The sequence below is a fragment of the Mustela erminea genome, chromosome 17 (genome assembly GCF_009829155.1).
Source record: "Mustela erminea isolate mMusErm1 chromosome 17, mMusErm1.Pri, whole genome shotgun sequence".
Taxonomy (NCBI): Eukaryota; Metazoa; Chordata; class Mammalia; order Carnivora; family Mustelidae; genus Mustela; species Mustela erminea.
Window position 1 is genome coordinate 7066338 of NC_045630.1, and position 17953 is coordinate 7084290.

Below are 17953 nucleotides of genomic sequence, written 5' to 3' on the forward strand. Positions count from 1 at the left end.
ATAGATCTGATGTGTAGCTTTAACAACAACTAATAGCCTATAATTATAGATCTCCTAACCATGAGAATTAATAGGGACAAAAATAACATTTTACTGTTATGACCAGAATATGATGAATTCACTACTTTCTACCAATTGTTAGCAGGCAAAATTCAAAAAGCACCAAAATAATTTCATTCTATTTGTTGAGAAATTTTAAATCTTCTTACTCAGTATTTTCCCCTAAGTGTTCCGGTGTTTGATTACAAAAAGAATTAGTGTCAAAAATTTATATTTGTGGGGCGCTTGGGGGGCTCAATCATTAAGCATCTGCCTTGGGCTCAGGTCATGATCCCAGTGTCCTGAAATGGAGCCCCGTATCGGGAAGCCTGCTTCTCCCTCTCCAGCTCCCCCTGCTTGTGTTCCCTCTCTAGCTATCTCTCTCTGTCATAAATAACTAAAATCTTTAAAAAAAAATCTGTATTTGTGACAACGTGACTCAGAAGTTCGGAGACTTACTAAAAAGAGATAAAGACTCAGGCATAGCTTGAGTAAAGGAGTTTAGCTGCGAATTTCTTTCTCTCTTTTTTAATGAGAATTTTTGTAAAAAAGATTTTATTTATTGATTTGACAGAGAGAGAGAGAGAGAGCACAAGAAGGCAGAGAGGCAGGCAGAGCAAGAAGCAGACTCCCTGGAGGGGAGTCTGGATGCAGGACTCGATCCCAGGACCCTGGGATCATGACCTGAGCCAAAAGCAGAGGCTTTAACCCACTGAGCCACCCAGACGCCCCCAGCTGAGTATTTCTAATCACAAGTAAGGTCTTAGGTCAGAGGCAACTTTTTTTTTTTTTTTTTAAGATTTTATTTATCTGATAGTCAGAAATCACAAGTAGACAGAGAGGCAAGCAGAGAGAGAGAGAGAGAAGCAGGCTCCCTGCTGAGCAGAGAGCCCGATGCGGGACTCCATCCCAGGACCCTGAGATCATGACCTGAGCCGAAGGCAGCGGCTTAACCCACTGAGCCACCCAGGCGCCCGAGAGGGAACTTTTAAAATACGTGCCGCCTCTTTTTTTTCCAGGGTAACAGCCATCATAGCAATGTAAAAATTTGCATATTGGAATTGGTTGGATTTTTTTTTTTTTTTTTAGATAGTTGATTTGTATTCATCACTTTTATTACCAGATGATCCTGGAACATTCGCCAAGTAGCTGTCGAAAGACCATTTTAACTAATTCATTTTTACGTTCTTGAGAATAAACATCTCTGTTCTACTGTTCTCAGAAAACGATGACTATTTCCATTTGATTAAGTGAAACGAGAAGTGGCATCTCATTTCTATTTGGTTTTCTTCTTTGTCTCCTCAGCCGTGGAGAAATACCCCAACGCGAAGGTGCACTTTGGCCACAGGCTGTTGAAGTGTAATCCTGAGGAGGGCGCGATCACGGTGCTCGGGTAATCCCCGGGGTGGGGGGGGGTTGCTGACCGCGGAGGTGAAGGCTTGGAGTGGAGAACTGGACCTGTACACTTTGTTCTCTGGCTTCTTTGGAAGAGTTAAATGATTACTAAAAGGGATTCAAAGAATCAGATCGAAAACCAGCCTGGGCTGCCTTCTGAACACCAGCACCAGTGGTTCTTCTTGATTCTTGGGCTGGTTCAGTGTCCTGCCGTGTCCCACACCCATGCTCCTCCCTTCAAAGGCTCTCTGTCCTTGAAACAGATGAGCCCCCGTGGCCCGGCGTTTCCTCTCCTCTTTTGGAAACAACTTGGCTTCCTCTGAAGCTCCTAGCCCTGTGTCCCATTCTTGGGATGTGTCATGGATTCCCAATTGGTTCGGCAACCTCTTAGAGGGTCACTTTGCTAAAACGAGCCTCTCTAGTCTGTTCCCCTGTCTTCACTTGCCTCACTCGCCATCCTTATTTAGACCCTAATCCATGCGCTTTTCCTCTTCGGCACCTTCACAGATACCTCTTGCCGTGATCTCAAATGCATCTTAAAACTTAATCATCTTGGGGCACCTGGGTGGCTCAGTGGTTAAGCGTCTGCCTTTGTACAGCAGAGCAGTGGCCCCCTGAGCTGTTGCTTTTTATACCCAAGTAGATGAACATCACCATTTTTACCACTAGACAGTTTCTTTTTTTCTTTTTTTCAGATTTTATTTATTATTTATTTGGCAGACAGAGACCACAAGTAGGCAGAGAGGCAGGAAGAGAGAGAGGGAAGCAGGCTCCCTACTGAGCAGAGAGCCCAATGTGGGCCTCGATCCCAGGACCCTGGGATCATGACCTGAGCCGAAGGCAGAGGCTTTAACCCATTGAGCCACCCAGGCGCCCCAGATGGTTTCTTTTAATGGTACGTGTTATTTTTCAGATCTGACGAAGTTCCCATAGATGTCACTTATGACCTCATTGTAGGATGTGATGGAGCCTATTCCACTGTCCGAAGCCACCTCATGAAGAAACCCCGCTTTGATTACAGTCAGCTGTACATTCCTCATGGGTACATGGAGCTCACGATCCCACCCAGGAACGGGGATGTAAGTCCTTCCCTTCTTTGGCTCCTTCCCACAGACCTCCCACCCCTGGGACCAGGGAAGACACAGAACCTAGTGCACTTGTTCTAGGCAGCACGTGTGGATGAATTCTGAGGTCTGTCAGAGTCCTTGTAAGACGTAAATTGGGTGTGCAAATATCCCCTCCATAATATCACTTCTCTCCCTTGCCTTCAAGATACGTTTTCCTGAGTGGGCAGAAAAGAAGAGGCATCCCCAGTACCCTACTGAAAATGCACAGGGAATTTGATATAATCATGTCATTTTTCTACTTTTTCTTGGGAGGAAAAAAATGGGTTTTGCATCTTTCTGTATACCAACAATCCAGACCTCTTATACTCATGATTGTTTCAAATAACAGTCATTAGATAAAGCAAATAGCAAGTCATTACCAAGAGGTTTCCACTGCATTTTCCTCATTGCTGGGTTCCCAAGTTTGGCCCTATTTGGCCTGAAACAAGTACAGCCTAGGTATGTTTAATATTGTCATAAGCAAATAAATGTAGGAACTTACTAAGGGAAATTAAAATATTAACAAAACCAGTAAGGATCTTGGCTTATAGGTAAAAGAAGTAAATAGCATTTGTTAAAATTTGATTTGCATAGACTACATCCGTTTTTAAGGTACAGGTGCGATCTCTCCTATTTGAAATTCAGACATCTATAAAATGAGTCAATCTGTGACGGTGCTATTAACATATGTAGGCTACGTGCCAAACTCTACCAGCCAGGCAGATCCGTATTAACATTGAATCACTGTTTATTTCTTCCTCCCGGTCGCAAAAGTATGTAGTAACTCTGAAGTGCTAATTTTACGGTTTTCAAGGGAGCCTTGTTCTCATGGCCCAGGATCTGATAATTCTGGGTAATAGGATACTAGGATTCTGTTGAAAAATTGCCCCAGACTTGATTGGACTCATGCCTCCTAACGTAGATTTAAGATCACCATTTACTTTTTGTAGGGGCTCATATTTCATAGTAAGGATTCGTGGTTTACAAAAAGTCTCTGCTCTTAAAAAAACAAAATAAAACAAAACACTGTTTTGACATAGCAATGGAATTCAGACCTGGGAGTGTTTTAATATGGTCCCAAAACTATCCCAGGAAACTCCCATATTGGGGAGGGGCACTTGGAGGATTGGGTGGGAGGCTCATCTCAAAGCATAGCAGGTACCTGTTTCGCTCACATTTCCTGTTTGGAGACACTTGTGGTGAGGGCCCAGTGGGGATTCCTGGAGCCTACTCTTCGATAAAGATATCTATTGAGAGCATGACTTGATAATGAAGAAGCTGAAATTTTAAAGGATTATTTCCCAGAGTCGTGAAATATGCATGAACATCAAAATATTATTCTTGGTGTCACAATTTCAAGTAACACGTACTTGAAATGGTTGGAAACAGATTACGTGTTTTTATGTGTATCATAGCCTGGGGAACCTCCAGGATTAGGTTCGGCTGGGTCTTTGGGTTCGTTGATCTGTCCAAGCAATCAATACTGACTCAGACCACTATCGGGTTGTCGTGGGGTCTCTAAAAAGAAAAGACTTCCTTCTATTATTTATGTTGTAGGAAGCAAGTGGTAAGAAGCTTGTTGGTAAAATTTTATTTTGCCCATGAAATTTAAACTTAGGTTCTTTCTGTTCATTCAAATAAGTCCGCAAGTAAGGTGAAAATTAATGTATAAAATATCTCTCACACACACACACACACACACACTTATATGTGGACATAGAAATATATAGTTTACGTGTGTGTGTAATGTGTATGTATATACATGTATGTGGGGGGGTGTGTCTGTATGTGTGTGATTGAATTTTGTCTAGTATCAAGAACCCACATAAGTTATATGAATTCCTAAAGACAGGACAGAAAGCATTTTTAAGATAGTTTCTACCTTAAATAGCAGTAGGTGTACATATCACCAAGTGTGTGATACTCTTTGAAACGCTACAGAAACAGTCAAGCAGAGTCAGTTTTCTAGAACTGTTGCCTTAGAGCTCTAATCCAACACAAATACAATTTCTTCCCTTTACAGTACGCCATGGAACCTAATTACCTGCATATTTGGCCTCGAAATACCTTCATGATGATTGCGCTTCCTAACATGGTAATATAGAGTTGATCAATGTAATTTTGCATCCGTCACTAAAGTTTTTCATGAGTATGGGTCTGGTGTGTGCCCAATTACTTTCACACTCAGCATGTGTATACCTGGCATCGTCGTTCAGTGTGTTTAGTGATTAGATCATTGAAACTTTGGGATTCCTGAGGAAAAACCAGAAGGAATTCCAGTTACTTACAGTGGAGACGAGATGGAACACATGTAAGTGACAAGGGGCACCATCTGTGGGGTGGTGCCTGCCCTGTAAGGGCCTTCGGATGAAGCCAGAGAGATTCGGGCTCTACACGAGACAGTCCTTCCAGCCTGTGAGGTGTCTGGGACGTTGGGAGATACATTGTCAAAAAGGGGCACAGCTGTTCTTTCACTAGACCCAAGAGAATTTTTTTGCTCTCTAGACCTAAATATGTATTCCTCTGGTTGGTCCTCTAAGTCCCTCGGCAGCAGTGCTGGGGTCCTATGACTCTTACTGTTATCTGACAAGGAACAAGAGACAGGAAAATGGAGGTAAAATTCAATCCAACCAGCTGATTATTAATCCAAGGATCATAGTGTTTGCAATTAATAATCTAAGGAGGTTGGTGTTTGCTTGGTGAAATGGCTGAGGTTTACCGTGTAGAAATTCTGGTGAGTGGGAAGCTGGGGAGCACCTGGGGCGTGGTGCAGCTTTTCTCCGGGAGTGAGGAGAGAAAGGCAGGCTCTGTTTCCCACCAGCCTGGACGTTTCCGCCGGGTGCCCCTCGGCCACAGCAAGAACCCGAGACTACACTCTCACCCTCTTCCTTCTCTTCTCGCAGAATAAATCTTTCACGTGTACTTTGTTCATGCCCTTTGAAGAGTTTGAAAAACTTGTAACCAACAGTGATGTGATGGACTTCTTCCAGAAGTACTTTGCAGATTCCATCCCTCTAATCGGAGAGTAAGTTTGGAGATGTGCGAGTGTGCCTTTCTCTCTACTGGTCTGAGTTAATCAAAATTCAAATAAAGGCCAAGCATCTTACTTCTGTTTTGATCACATGTGGCTGGTCCTGGACAGGAAGCCTCCCTTAGAGCAAAGGTCCAAAGCAGATGTTGTGCTGTGAGCAAGGATTCAGAAAGCCCCATGCTAGGGCCAGTTTCCCTGGGAAACACAAGTCACCCATTAGACACCCATGTCCCTAGGCCTTTTCTGCCTCTTGCAAGGGCTCTCAGGCCCTCAGAGTTGGTGTGCTGCAAAGCGGGGCTGTGCTTCCCTCTGCTGGTGGACACGCAGGTCCAAGGCCCAGCAGGTGCAAGCGTGGGTCCTCACTTACCAGCTGGGTTCACTTTCCTAGCTCGCAGGGCCCTCGCGGAAACATGGCCGTGCATCGCAATACCCGCCCCAAAGGGCTGAGAGGACTGCACGAGTTCCCGCCTACAGATCACTCAGCGCAGAGCCCTCCAGCTTGTAGCTAGCCTGTGAGCTGTCTGGTTTATGACCTATGACTCCTCCCTCCCCAGGGGCTTGTCATTGGGTCTCACTAAGTCCCTCTGCCCCCATGGTCCCTCCCTAGAATCCAGCTCCCTCTCCGCCTCCAGCAGTGTTTTCCTGGTGGCAGCCCAATGTTGCCCAATGTGAGGTTAATGCCTCTCTGAGTCTCAGATTTCTCATCTTTACAATGGGCATCAGGAGATCTACCCGGGGGGTGGGGGGGACTGTGACATGCACTAACTCTATAAAAGGGGTGGCCCACTGCCAGCCCACAGCAGGTCTCTTTGAAATGGTCAATTTCCATCCTTACCAGCAGACCAGTGTGCCCTGGTCTCTCTTTCTCTGATCTTGGGAAATCTCTGCCTGCCACAATGTACCCCTTGTGTTTTGTGATTATTTCTTGCCTCTCCAACCAGACTTAAAATTCATGAGGGTATATACTGTTTCCCTGCTTACAGCTGCCACAAAACCTCTGTAGATGCTGGCACTCACTGGTTTCCAAATCTATAGCAAGTCGTGTTCATTTTAATTTTGGTTTGTGTGGCTTGAACCCGACCGACGCACGTCCTTCTCAGTTTTTCCATTAAAACCTAAAACACACCAGAACAGCTGAAAATTGCAGGAGAATTTCATGACACCTAACACAGGCGTATTTCGAGTTCTTGAAATGCGGACTTGTCCTGGTTGGATGTGATTAACACCGATGAGAACGAAACAGGTGATTAGGACAATGGAATTTCAGGAACTAGAAGAAACTTCAGTTTCCCCCTTTCCTGTTTACTTCCTGCCATTTTTGTCTTGTTTGTCAACAAAACCCTATGGTAATGAAGTCAGTACCTCCGAAAGAATGGTGCGGGTTCTAACACCCAGCCTCGGGTGCTTACGTTCTGGTGGTCTCCTCCCGAAGGCAAGCCCTGCTACGAGATTTCTTCCTGCTGCCGGCGCAGCCCATGATTTCCGTGAAGTGCTCTTCTTTTCACCTGAAGTCACACTGTGTGCTGATGGGGGACGCAGCTCACGCCATTGTGCCCTTTTTTGGGCAAGGAATGAATGCGGTAAGTCCTTTCTCCCCAAGTCGGTGGGTCTCAACTAAAAACGTGTAAAAAACAAGGGTGCCTAGAACTGTGGCCACATAATGTCTGAGCAAAGAGTCAATCCCACAATCCCCTCAGCTGTTCAGGTCACTAACTAGAGTCAAGGCTTGGGGTGCTTGATCCCGGGATTTCCCCTAGGAGAAAACAATGGCGTGTAAAGCGGTTTTCGGCGCAGTTGGAAAATACATTGATAGCTTGAAATTTGGGAACTTGACTGTCAGCGATTCAAGGCTTAATTTAAAAAAAATTTTTTTAGAGGGGCGCTTGGGTGGCTCAGTGGGTTAGGCCACTGCCTTCGGCTCAGGTCATGGTCTCAGGGTTCTGGGATCGAGTCCCGCATCAGGCTCTCTGCTCAGCGGGGAGCCTGCCTCCTCCTCTCTCTCTCTGCCTGCCTCTCTGCCTACTTGTGATCTCTCTCTGTCAAATAAATAAATGAAACCTTTAAAAAAAATTTTTTTTTAATTTTTTTAGAGATTATACATAAATATATAAATTTTAGGCTCAAAAAAGAAAAAGAGCCCAAACTGTTGTTTTCTCTTTTTTTTTTTTTAAGTATTATTTATTTGACAGAGATAGACACAGCAAGAGAGGGAACACAAGCAGTGGGAGTGGGAGAGGGAGAAGCAGGCTTCCTGCAGGGCTGGATCCCATATACCCAGACGCTTAATGACGGAGCCACCCAGGGGCCCCTCTACTTTCTCTTTCTGAAGGAAAAGAAAACACAATTGACAGAGTTGAATAAGACTATGAAATGGATTTGATGTTGAATACTACTGCTTTCATGGAATTCTTGTTGTTCTGGCTAGAAAAAATATTTCTGAGAAGAAGGAGTGCTCAGATATGCAAAATTAATTTCAAGGAATCCAAGATTAGTTATCTAGACCAACAATTATTTTGTGTTTCTGATAACTGATAGCTTTATAATCACAGCCCTCCATTGTTTTGGTGATGGGGATCTATCCCGAGTGTCAATAGGCTGTAAATCTAAACACTTAAATTTTCCACAAAGCAGTGGTAAACACTTTGCTTTATGAAAACCCAAGGACACACCAACTTTAGGATAGTGGATAAGGGCCCCAGCCTTGGCAGTATAAGGCCCAGTTCAAATCCTGGCTCCAGGATTTATTAGAATATGTTCTTCCTCAAGTGACTTAAACTTACCTTTACTCCCTTGTCTCTAAAATGGGTTTTCCATTGGGCCTCTAGCATATAGGTTCTTGGGGAAACAAATGAATTAATTAAGTAAAGAATTGAAAAGTGTTAATATCAGCCTGTATGGTATTTTGCATTTCTAACGTCCTCTAACTGATAGTCTGTATAGATGCCAAGTATGTTTATTTGTTTCAGAGGTAATCCTATAATTGATGTGAAAAATGTTTTTTTAACTTTACATTTTAAAAATATTGTCTCTAAAGCCATAGTTTGAATTCCTAGAAAGCAGGAAACAGCTTTTGATTTTCTTCTGCCCTATTGCATTGTGTGGAGAACATTATTAGGGTTAATTTTGTGGACTTGGTGACATTGGAAATTTGCTTTAATCTTTGGCTTCAAGGAACTGAATTAATACGAGAGTTCTATCCTGCCATTAATTGCTCTAAATGTGAAGCTTAAAGACCAGAACAGTTTAAATGACTCAGATACTCATGGTAGAGCAGTATCATTTCTGTTGTTTCTTAAAGAAGCCATGGAATCCATTAAAGTTGCAAGAATAATTTAAAATTTTAATCAAACTCCAAATCATTATGATCAACAGGCATTAGGCAAAGAAAAGCCATCAAGAATGCCATTGATGGTCTTTATAATCATAATTTAATGCCAAATGTGACTAAGCAGCTGTTGTGTGTGGGTTGAAGGCAAACATCCTATGACTTACACTCACCAGCGGAAAGTCTGTTCAAAATTACTCAGAAGCTTTCATGATATCCAGTTTATTTTTCCCCATTCTTTCTTATTTCAGGGCTTTGAAGACTGCTTGGTATTTGATGAGTTAATGGACAAATTCAATAATGACTTTAGTAAGTAAAGTCCGTCAGACGGACCTGGACTAACATGATTAATTGTGGACCCTATTCTGACCCCTGATGAGTGCAAACCCATGATGCGTATTCCCTGTCCTGGACTGTAAATTTTTCTATTAGCAGCCTACTCCACTGGTACGCGTGTCAGACAAAGAGCACCCAGAGAGGGAATGTAGTTTCTTTTAAGGTTTGTACCTGGAGGTGTGTGCAGTGATCCCCACAAAGAAAGAAATTCCCAGAACCAACATTTGCCCAAAACGTGCTCCTTGCTCTCCCTTTCCACCTGGGGAAACTGCTCCTGCGTCCCCGACAGCGAGTCCCGGAAACTCCCGTTAGAGCTCCGCTGTTTCCTTGCTTGCTGCCTTATCGCGTTGCAGCTGCTAGTTCCATCGGCCTGTGGGTGAGACCGATTCCACCTACCTCCCAATATACTGATTTGATAGATACTGGAGTTTAAGATTTTTTTAAAAAGATATTTATTTATTTATTTGACAGACAGAGATCACAAGTAGGCAGAGAGGCAGGCAGAGGGTGGGGAACGCAGGCTCCCTGCTGAGCAGAGAGCCCGACCCTGAGCTCCATCCCAGGACCCTGAGATCATGACCTGAGCCGAAGGCTGAGGCTTTAACCCACTGAGCCACCCAGGCGCCCCTGGAGTTTAAGATTTTTATATGTCATGCTGAAATTAAGTGAAATGAAATGGATAACACTTCAGCTGTAAAAGAAGTGGCTGACAGTAGCTCCAGACCCGGGTAACTTACTGCTTCTCTGCATCCATGGTCTCAAAGGCCACCTCTGAATTTAGACCCTGTTCAGGTGAGGGATGGATCTAGAGAACTGGCTGTAGTAAGTCTACACCCAGATTCCCGTCCTGACTCACTGCTTACTAGCTGTAAGACCTTGAGCAAGTCGTTTCAGCTTTTTGAAGTCTTGGATTTTCTTTTTTTCTTTTCCACCTATAAAGTGGGGACAATAAAACTAAATTCAGAGAGATGTGAAAATTAAGTAAAATCATTTGTGTAAAGTTTTTCTATTGATTAGTTTCAGAGGTAGAATTTAGTGATTCATCAGTTGCATATAATACCCAGTGCTCATTATGTCACGTCCCCTCCTTAATGTCCAACACCCAGTTACCTCACCCCCCACCTCCCCTCCAGCAACAATTACTTTGTTTCCTATAGTTTAGAGTCTCTTAGGGTTTGTCTCCCTTTCTGATTTCATCTTATTTTATTTTTCCCTCCCTTCCTCTATGATCCTCTATTTTGTTTCGTAATTTCCTCACGTAAGTGAAATCATATGATGATTGTCTTTCTCTAATTGACTTATTTCTCTTAGCATAATACTTTCTAGTGTCCATTGATAGACAAATGGATAAAGAAGATGTGGCACACACACACACATATATCTACAGTGGAATACTATGCAGCCATCAAAAATGAAATCTTACCATTTGCAATGACATGGATGGAACTAGAAGGCATTATGCTAAGTGAAATAAGTCAATCAGAGAAAGACAATTATCATATGATTTCTCTGATATGATGAATTTGAGAGGCAGGGAAGGGGGTTGTGGGGGGAAAGGGAGGGAAAATGAAACAAGATGGGATTGCAGAGGGAGACAAACCATAAGAGACTCTTAACCTTAGGAAACAAACTGAGGATTGCTGGAGGGGAGGAGGAGGGATAGTGTGGTTGGGTGATGGACACTGGGGAGGTATGTGCTATGGAGAGTGCCGTGAATTGTGTAAGACTGAAGATTCACAGACCTGTACCCCAGAAGCAAATAATACATTATATGTTAATTAAAATAAGTAAATTTAATTTAATATTTTTTAAAAAGTCTGGCATGAAGTGAGTTCATAGTAATTGTGTGTGATGGTGTTTTAGGAAGTCCTTGGACACTGGTATCTGGATCAGAAGAGACTAGAGGGTCCAGAGTAAAGTTCTTTTGGTTTTCTAACTTCCTTTTCCAGTCATCTTGCACAGATGCTCCAGATGTGGAGACATCCCTGGTGGGATGGATCTGCATGTGATAGGGATGATGGGGGGGGGGGGGTAGAGGGTTCATATGTCAGAACATCCTGTCAGCGCTGGTCTTGGTTACTACAGAACAAAGATAAAACAATACTGATTTTGACAATGAGACTCAACTCGCATTAATGAACATTTCATATGTGTTGGGCATCTTGTTCTATTTTTTAGTCCATTTTCTCATTTGATCTCCATGGAAAACATGGGGCATAGGTTTCTATTCTTGTCCCTTTTTTACAGCTTGTCTCACCATTTAATTTGATTGGTGTAGAGGCCAGCACATTTTCATAGACTGTACTGGAAATGATATATTATTCAACTTGGCTCCTAGGTGTGTGTCTTCCTGAATATTCAAGATTGAGAATTCCAGATGACCACGCCATCTCAGACCTGTCCATGTACAATTACATAGAGGTGAGTGAGGGGGTTAGGCTCCCTTCCGTGAGGTCATTCCTAATAGTCTAACAGATAGTTCTTTTCTTTTTAAACAACATTGTTTAAACTTTAATTCCAGTGTAATTAACATACAGTGTTACATTAGTTTCAGTATAGAAAGCAGTGGTTCAATAGTTCTATGCATTGCTCAGTGCTCATCATGGTAAATACACTCTTTAATCCCCACCACCCCTCTCTTCCCCTCACTGACCTCCCCTCTGGTGACCACCTGTTTGTTCTCTATAGTCAAGAGTTTGTCACCTTTTTTTTCTTTTTTGGTTCATTGCTTAAATTCCACATATGAGTGAAATCATACGACATTTTTCTTTCTCTGACTGACTTACGTTACTTATCATAATACCCTCTAGGTCCATCCATGCTGTTGCAAATGACAAGATTTCATTCTTTTGTTATGGCTGAGTAGTATTCCATTATAAATATACATATAAATCACCTCTTTTTTTATCCTTGACTCTATCAAGGGACACTTGGGCTATTTCCATAGGTTGGTTATTTTAAATAATTCTTCAATAAACACAGGAGTGCCTATGTTTTACAAAATTAGTGTTTTCTTATTCTTGTGTAAATACCCAGTAGTGGAATTACTGATTCATACGGTAACTCGATTTTTAATTTTTTGACAAACCTCCGTGCAGTCTTCCACAGTGGCTGCACCAGTTTGCAATCACCAACAGTGCCTGCTCGTTCTCCTTCTGTCCATGTCCTCATCGGCACTTGTTTCTGGTGTTTTTAATTTTTGCCATTCTGACCGGTGGGAGGTGGTATCTCATTATGGTTTTGATTTGTACTTCTCTGATGATGAGTGATGTGGAGCATCTTTTTGTATGTCTGTTGGCCATCTGGATGTCTTCTTTGGAGAAATGTCTGTTCATGTCTTCTGCGCATTTTAATTGGATTATTTGGGGTTTTTGGTGTTGAGACGTATATGCTGTTTATATTTTGGATACTAACCGTTTATCAAATATGTCAATTGCAAATATCTTCTATTTTGTAGGTTTTGTTGTGTTTTAGTTCTCTTGTTTCCTTTGCTCTGCAGGAGTTTTTATTTTGATGTAGCCCTAATAGTTTATTTTTGCTTTTTTCCCCTTGCCTCAGGAGACACATCTAGAAAAATGTTGCTAAGGCTGGTATTAGAGAAATTACTCCCTGTGCTGTCTTCTAGGATTTTTATGGTTTCAGGTCTCACATTTAGGTCTTTAATCTGTTTTGAGTTAATTTTTGTATATGGTGTAGTTAAGTAGTCCAGTTTCATTCTTTTGCATGTGGCTGTCCAGTGTTCCCCATACCATTTGTTGAAGAGACTGTCTTTTTCCCATTGCATATTTTTGACTCCTCTGTCAAAGGTTAATTGGCTTATTTCTGAGCTCTCTCTTCTCTTCTGTAGATCTTATGTGTCTATTTTCTTGTCAGTATCATACTGTTTTGGTTACTATAGCTTCAAAGTTTATCTTGAGATCTGAGATGGTGATACCTCCAGTTTTAATCTTCTTTATCAAGATTGCTTTGTCTATTTGGGGTCTTTTCTGGTATCATACAGATTTTAAGATTATTTGTTCCAGTTCTGCAGAAAAGCCTGTTGGTATTTTGATAAGAATTGCACTAAATGTGTAGATTGCTTGTGGTAGTATATACATTTTAACAATATTTTTTCTTCCAATTCATGAGCATGGAATGTCTTTCCATTTGTTTGTTATCTTCAATTTCTACCATTAATACTTTACAGTTTTCAGAGTATAGGTCTTTCACCTCCTTGGTTAGGTTTATTCTTGGCTATTTTATTATTTTTAGTGCAATTGTAAATGGGATTGTTTTACTCACTTGCTCTTTTGCTACTTCATTATTGGTGTATAGAAATGCAATGGATGTCTGTATATTAATTTTATGTCCTGCAACGTTACTGAAGTCATTTATCAGTTCCAGTAGTTTTTGGGTGGAGTCTTTAGGGTTTTCTGTATATAGTATAATGCCATCTGCAAATAGTGAAAGTTTTACTTCTTCCTTTCCAATATGGATGCCTTTTATTTCTTTTTCTTCTCTGATTGCTGTAGCTGGATTTCCAGGGCTATATTCAATAAAAGTGGTGAGAGTGGACATCTTTGACTTGTTCTTTATCTTACGGAGAAAGCTTTCAGATTTTCACCAGACTATGATGTTGGCTATGGGTTTTTCATATAGGGTCCTTATTATGTTGAGGTATAGACCCTCTAAACCTACTTTGTTGAGGGTTTTTATGATGAATGAATGTTGTTTTTTGTCAAATGCCTTTTATTTATTTATTATTTGACAGAGAGAGAGAGATCACAAGTAGGCAGAGAGGCAGGCAGAAAGAGAGGGGAAAGCAGACTCCCTGCTGAGCAAAAAGCCCGATGCGGGGCTCAATCCCAGGACCCTGAGATCATGATCCGAACCAAAGGCAGAGGCTTAACCCACTGAGCCACCCAGGCGCTCCTCAAATGCCTTTTCTGCATCTATTGAAATTAGCATATGATTTTTGTCTTTTCTCTTAGTGATGTGATGCGTCACTTGGATTGATTTGTGAATATTGAACCACCCTTGCATTCCAGGGATAAATCCCACATGCTCTGAGATCAGTAAATAAATCTTTTCGCATATCCTAGGCATTTTTTCAAACTGTTGCTTCTATACTATATTGTGTATGAGTGATTCTCTTTGTTGTGCTGTCTCTTTAAGGGTGGGGACTCAGTTTCCTCTCACCCTCCAGCTCTCCCCCAGCAGAGCCGTCTGATTTTTGAAGATCCAGGTGTTAAGCTCCGCTGATGGTAAGAACTATCCAAGTTAGGCCCCTCTGGTTTTCAAAGCCAAATGTTATGGGGATTTGTCTTCCCAGTGTGGGTGTCCTACACCCAGGGTGCCTGGTGTGGGGCCTCCTGCCCTCCCCTCTCCACGCCAGCAGCGTCCTGACCTCCTCTGGATAGTCCTGTGGGTCAGTGTGGCTCCTGACTGTGTCTCTGTCCTTCCTACCCTCTCTAATTGTGGCCTCTTCCCAATATTTAGCTGTGAAGAGTCTGTTCTGGCAGCTTCGGGTCATTTTTCTGGGGTTTTTACACTGTGTGGTGGTTGTTATGTAGGTGTATCCATGGGATGAGGTGAACCTAGGGTGGTCCTCCTCTGCAACCTTCCCCAGAAGTCACAAATGTTCTTTTTCTTTGCTCCAGCCCCATCACATACATGCTGAATAAGAATAGGTACAAACACACACACACACACACACACACACACGCAGAGCATTCCTTGCATATGGGTGGATTGTGACTGTAGACGTGACAATGACCCACACACATCATGTCCCTCTACATTTTAGGGACATTTAGGAGGTAACAAAGATGATTCAATGTCTGATTTCAATCACCAATAATTCACAAACACAAACCTTAGACATTTGGTAGAGCTAGTAATATTTTATTTTAAGGAAAATATAATTTTGATATATTAACATATTTTGAAGATTTGAGAAACATCAAATGATCTTAACACTGTTAATATTATACTCTGCAAATTTGGAGCAGGTTTATAATATCCTTTGGGACCTTATGCACTGGAAAAAAATATGTATATACCAAAGAAATTCATGGTTAAAGGATTAATACTCAAAAGAAAAACACAATTACATTTGAGCCAGTCACATAAAAAACTTACAATAAATAGTTATGGTCACAGTTTTTAAATGAGATCAAATGAGAAAATTTACAAGTTTAAGGAAAAGAGTGCAGTTGTTTTCCATCTTTCCCGAAGACAGAAAATAGAAGTAATGTGGATTTCCGTTTGAGCAGAATTGTTTCATATGTACTGAAAATCTTCACTGATGTAACTTGCCGGTGTCTTTAAAAACAAGACAGCTAAAAACACGATATTTTTTCTCAATATGGAGTAAGTCAGGACAGACATAGCTTCAACGATCCCTCCCTGCCATGAAGAAGATTTCAAACCAGCTAGTAAACAATGGCAATTAGTTACATCTTTGGTCCCACAGACGATCCCCAGATCTGGCTGAACAAACCTTTCACTGAAATAGAGTTCCCATAATGCCCCCTGAGCAAAGTGGTGTTCTATCACAGGTTTTGTGCAGTTGCTCAACCTTTCAAGGTAACGTCTTATACTTGTACTAAAAAGGATTGGTAATGACTGTGAAGGGAATACAAAGTTGACTATTCTGTGTCCTGCTTTGCCGTGAGTGGGACTGTGTTGTCGTAAAGAAATAAACGCCATTCGCTTGAGGTATTCTGTAAGAGTCTTCCGTTATTGCAGATGCGAGCTCACGTCAACTCCAGGTGGTTCATCTTCTACAAGAAGGTGGAGAGACTTCTTCAGGCTCTTATGCCATCTACCTTCATTCCTCTCTATACCATGGTAAGGTCTGGCTTTAAGACATCTCATTTCATTCTTCTGTTTAGCCATTAAAGGATCACAAGAATACTTTTTAAACTTCCTTATAGGTCACCTTTTCCAGAATAAGATACCATGAGGCAAAGCTGCGTTGGCATTGGCAGAAAAAGGTGAGAACAAGTTGAAGTTCATAGTGTGATGCTTATGATGCTTCAGGCAAATTCAGAAATGATGTGACAGACATGGTTGCTTCCAAATAACAACTGTCCTGGGTACACAGGAGGTAAAGCGCCTAATGAACAAAATTACAAAAACGGAGAAAGAGAGAGCGAGCAAGAGGCAGAGAGAGAGAGAGTGCCCCGCAAGGGAGGAAATACAAGAGAACTGAGGCTAGTATTTCTTTTTTTTTTTTTTTAAGATTTTGTTTATTTAGAGAGAGAGTGTGTATGAGCACAAGTGGGTTAAGGAGTAGAGGGAAGGGGACCAGCAGACTCCGTGCTGAGTTTGGAGCCTGACGCAGGACTTGATCCCACAACCCTGAGACCATGACCTGAGCCGAAATCAAGAGTCAGACACTAAACCAACTGAACTACCAAGGATACCCCTGATGCAGTATTTCTAAACTTTTAAATTTATTTTAGCAATGTAATTTTTTTTACTGGTATTTAGCCATTGACTTTTGCTTCATGCAATATTCTTATGGGTTTAACCTGTGAAATTGGACAGAGTTGAAACTCTTGTAACACATAATCTAATTCTAATTTAATGCCCTAACACGTTCATTTTGGGCAGTTCACCCAGAGATGCCAGTACACAGACATTCAGATTCCTAGATTTCCTCTGGAATCTAACAACTTTATTCATTCAGCAAATCACAGCATTTAATGTCTAGAGACGGAGCTGGGCAGGAGATGAATAAGCAGCAGCCCCTCTTCTCCTGCAGCTCAGAGGCAGGAGGGGCAGGCTGACTGTGGCTGGTGGAGCACGGGAGTGCTGGGGGGGGTGGTGCTGGGGGGCCCTGGAGGCAGCCCTGGTGTGTGAGAACCGCCTGAGGGGCAGCTGGAAGGGCAAGCAGGACATCAAGCATTTTGAATATTATGTCAAGGGAAGCAAGGAGGCCAAGGGTGGCTAACAGACTCTTCTAAGATCGCATTTATAACTCTTTTTCTAAAGTGTGTGTGTGTGTGTGTGTGTGTGTGTGTGTGTGTGTGTGTGTGTTTATGGCTATACAAAGGCAGACTGCTAAGAATTCATTACACAGAGCAAATGGATCCAGCTATCTCTGGGAAGGGAGAGAGACAGAGACAGAGAAGGGAAGCTCCAAATTCCTGACCTTACCAGCCATCCTAGGCCTTGACCTCGTGGTCATGCCATTAAATTGCCATTTTAGGTTAAAGAACAAAGAAGACGTTGTATACTCCTTGGTTGTTCAAGAATGAAGTCTTTTGAGATCTTTATCTCTGGACAAATAAAACGAGACTTCTTGCTGTTTTTACAGGTGATAAACAAAGGACTCTTTTTCTTTGGAACATTGATAGCCATGGGTAGTACCTACCTATTTCTGTGCTCCATGTCCCTGAGACCCCTGCACTACTTCAGAAGACCATGGGAGTGGCTCACTTCCTTCCAGAAAACAGGACATGTTTCCTTGCAAACTCCATGGAGTCACTAGAAAAAAATTCCCAATGTCATTAGCCGGTGACATAAATATGCTGACGCGGCAACTGGACTTCCTCATAACTGAAACTAAGGATCAAAGCCATGTTTCCATCATCATATTTAATTCACTAGGGACAGATATATGCCCGCTTACAATTAAAATCAGTATAAAATTTCTCTGTGTGTTCGTTGTGGTTATTGGGAGTGGGACCACCCCTAAACTACCAGTTTAAGTTGCAAAATACAGCTTTCCCA

General features: G+C 42.1%; 1 protein-coding gene across 1 annotated transcript in view; it reads left to right on the top strand.

The window, feature by feature from the left end:
* Positions 1 to 17874, top strand: part of KMO (kynurenine 3-monooxygenase) — a 46214-nt gene extending 28340 nt beyond the window's left edge. The window contains 11 exon segments of the mRNA XM_032319401.1: positions 1345 to 1432; positions 2348 to 2513; positions 4564 to 4635; positions 5444 to 5565; positions 7004 to 7151; positions 9148 to 9205; positions 11571 to 11653; positions 15962 to 16063; positions 16150 to 16209; positions 17538 to 17669; positions 17672 to 17874. Coding sequence (XP_032175292.1) covers positions 1345 to 1432; positions 2348 to 2513; positions 4564 to 4635; positions 5444 to 5565; positions 7004 to 7151; positions 9148 to 9205; positions 11571 to 11653; positions 15962 to 16063; positions 16150 to 16209; positions 17538 to 17669; positions 17672 to 17734 — 1094 coding nt within the window. The 3' untranslated portion in view covers positions 17735 to 17874.
* Positions 17875 to 17953: the final 79 nt, after the last annotated feature.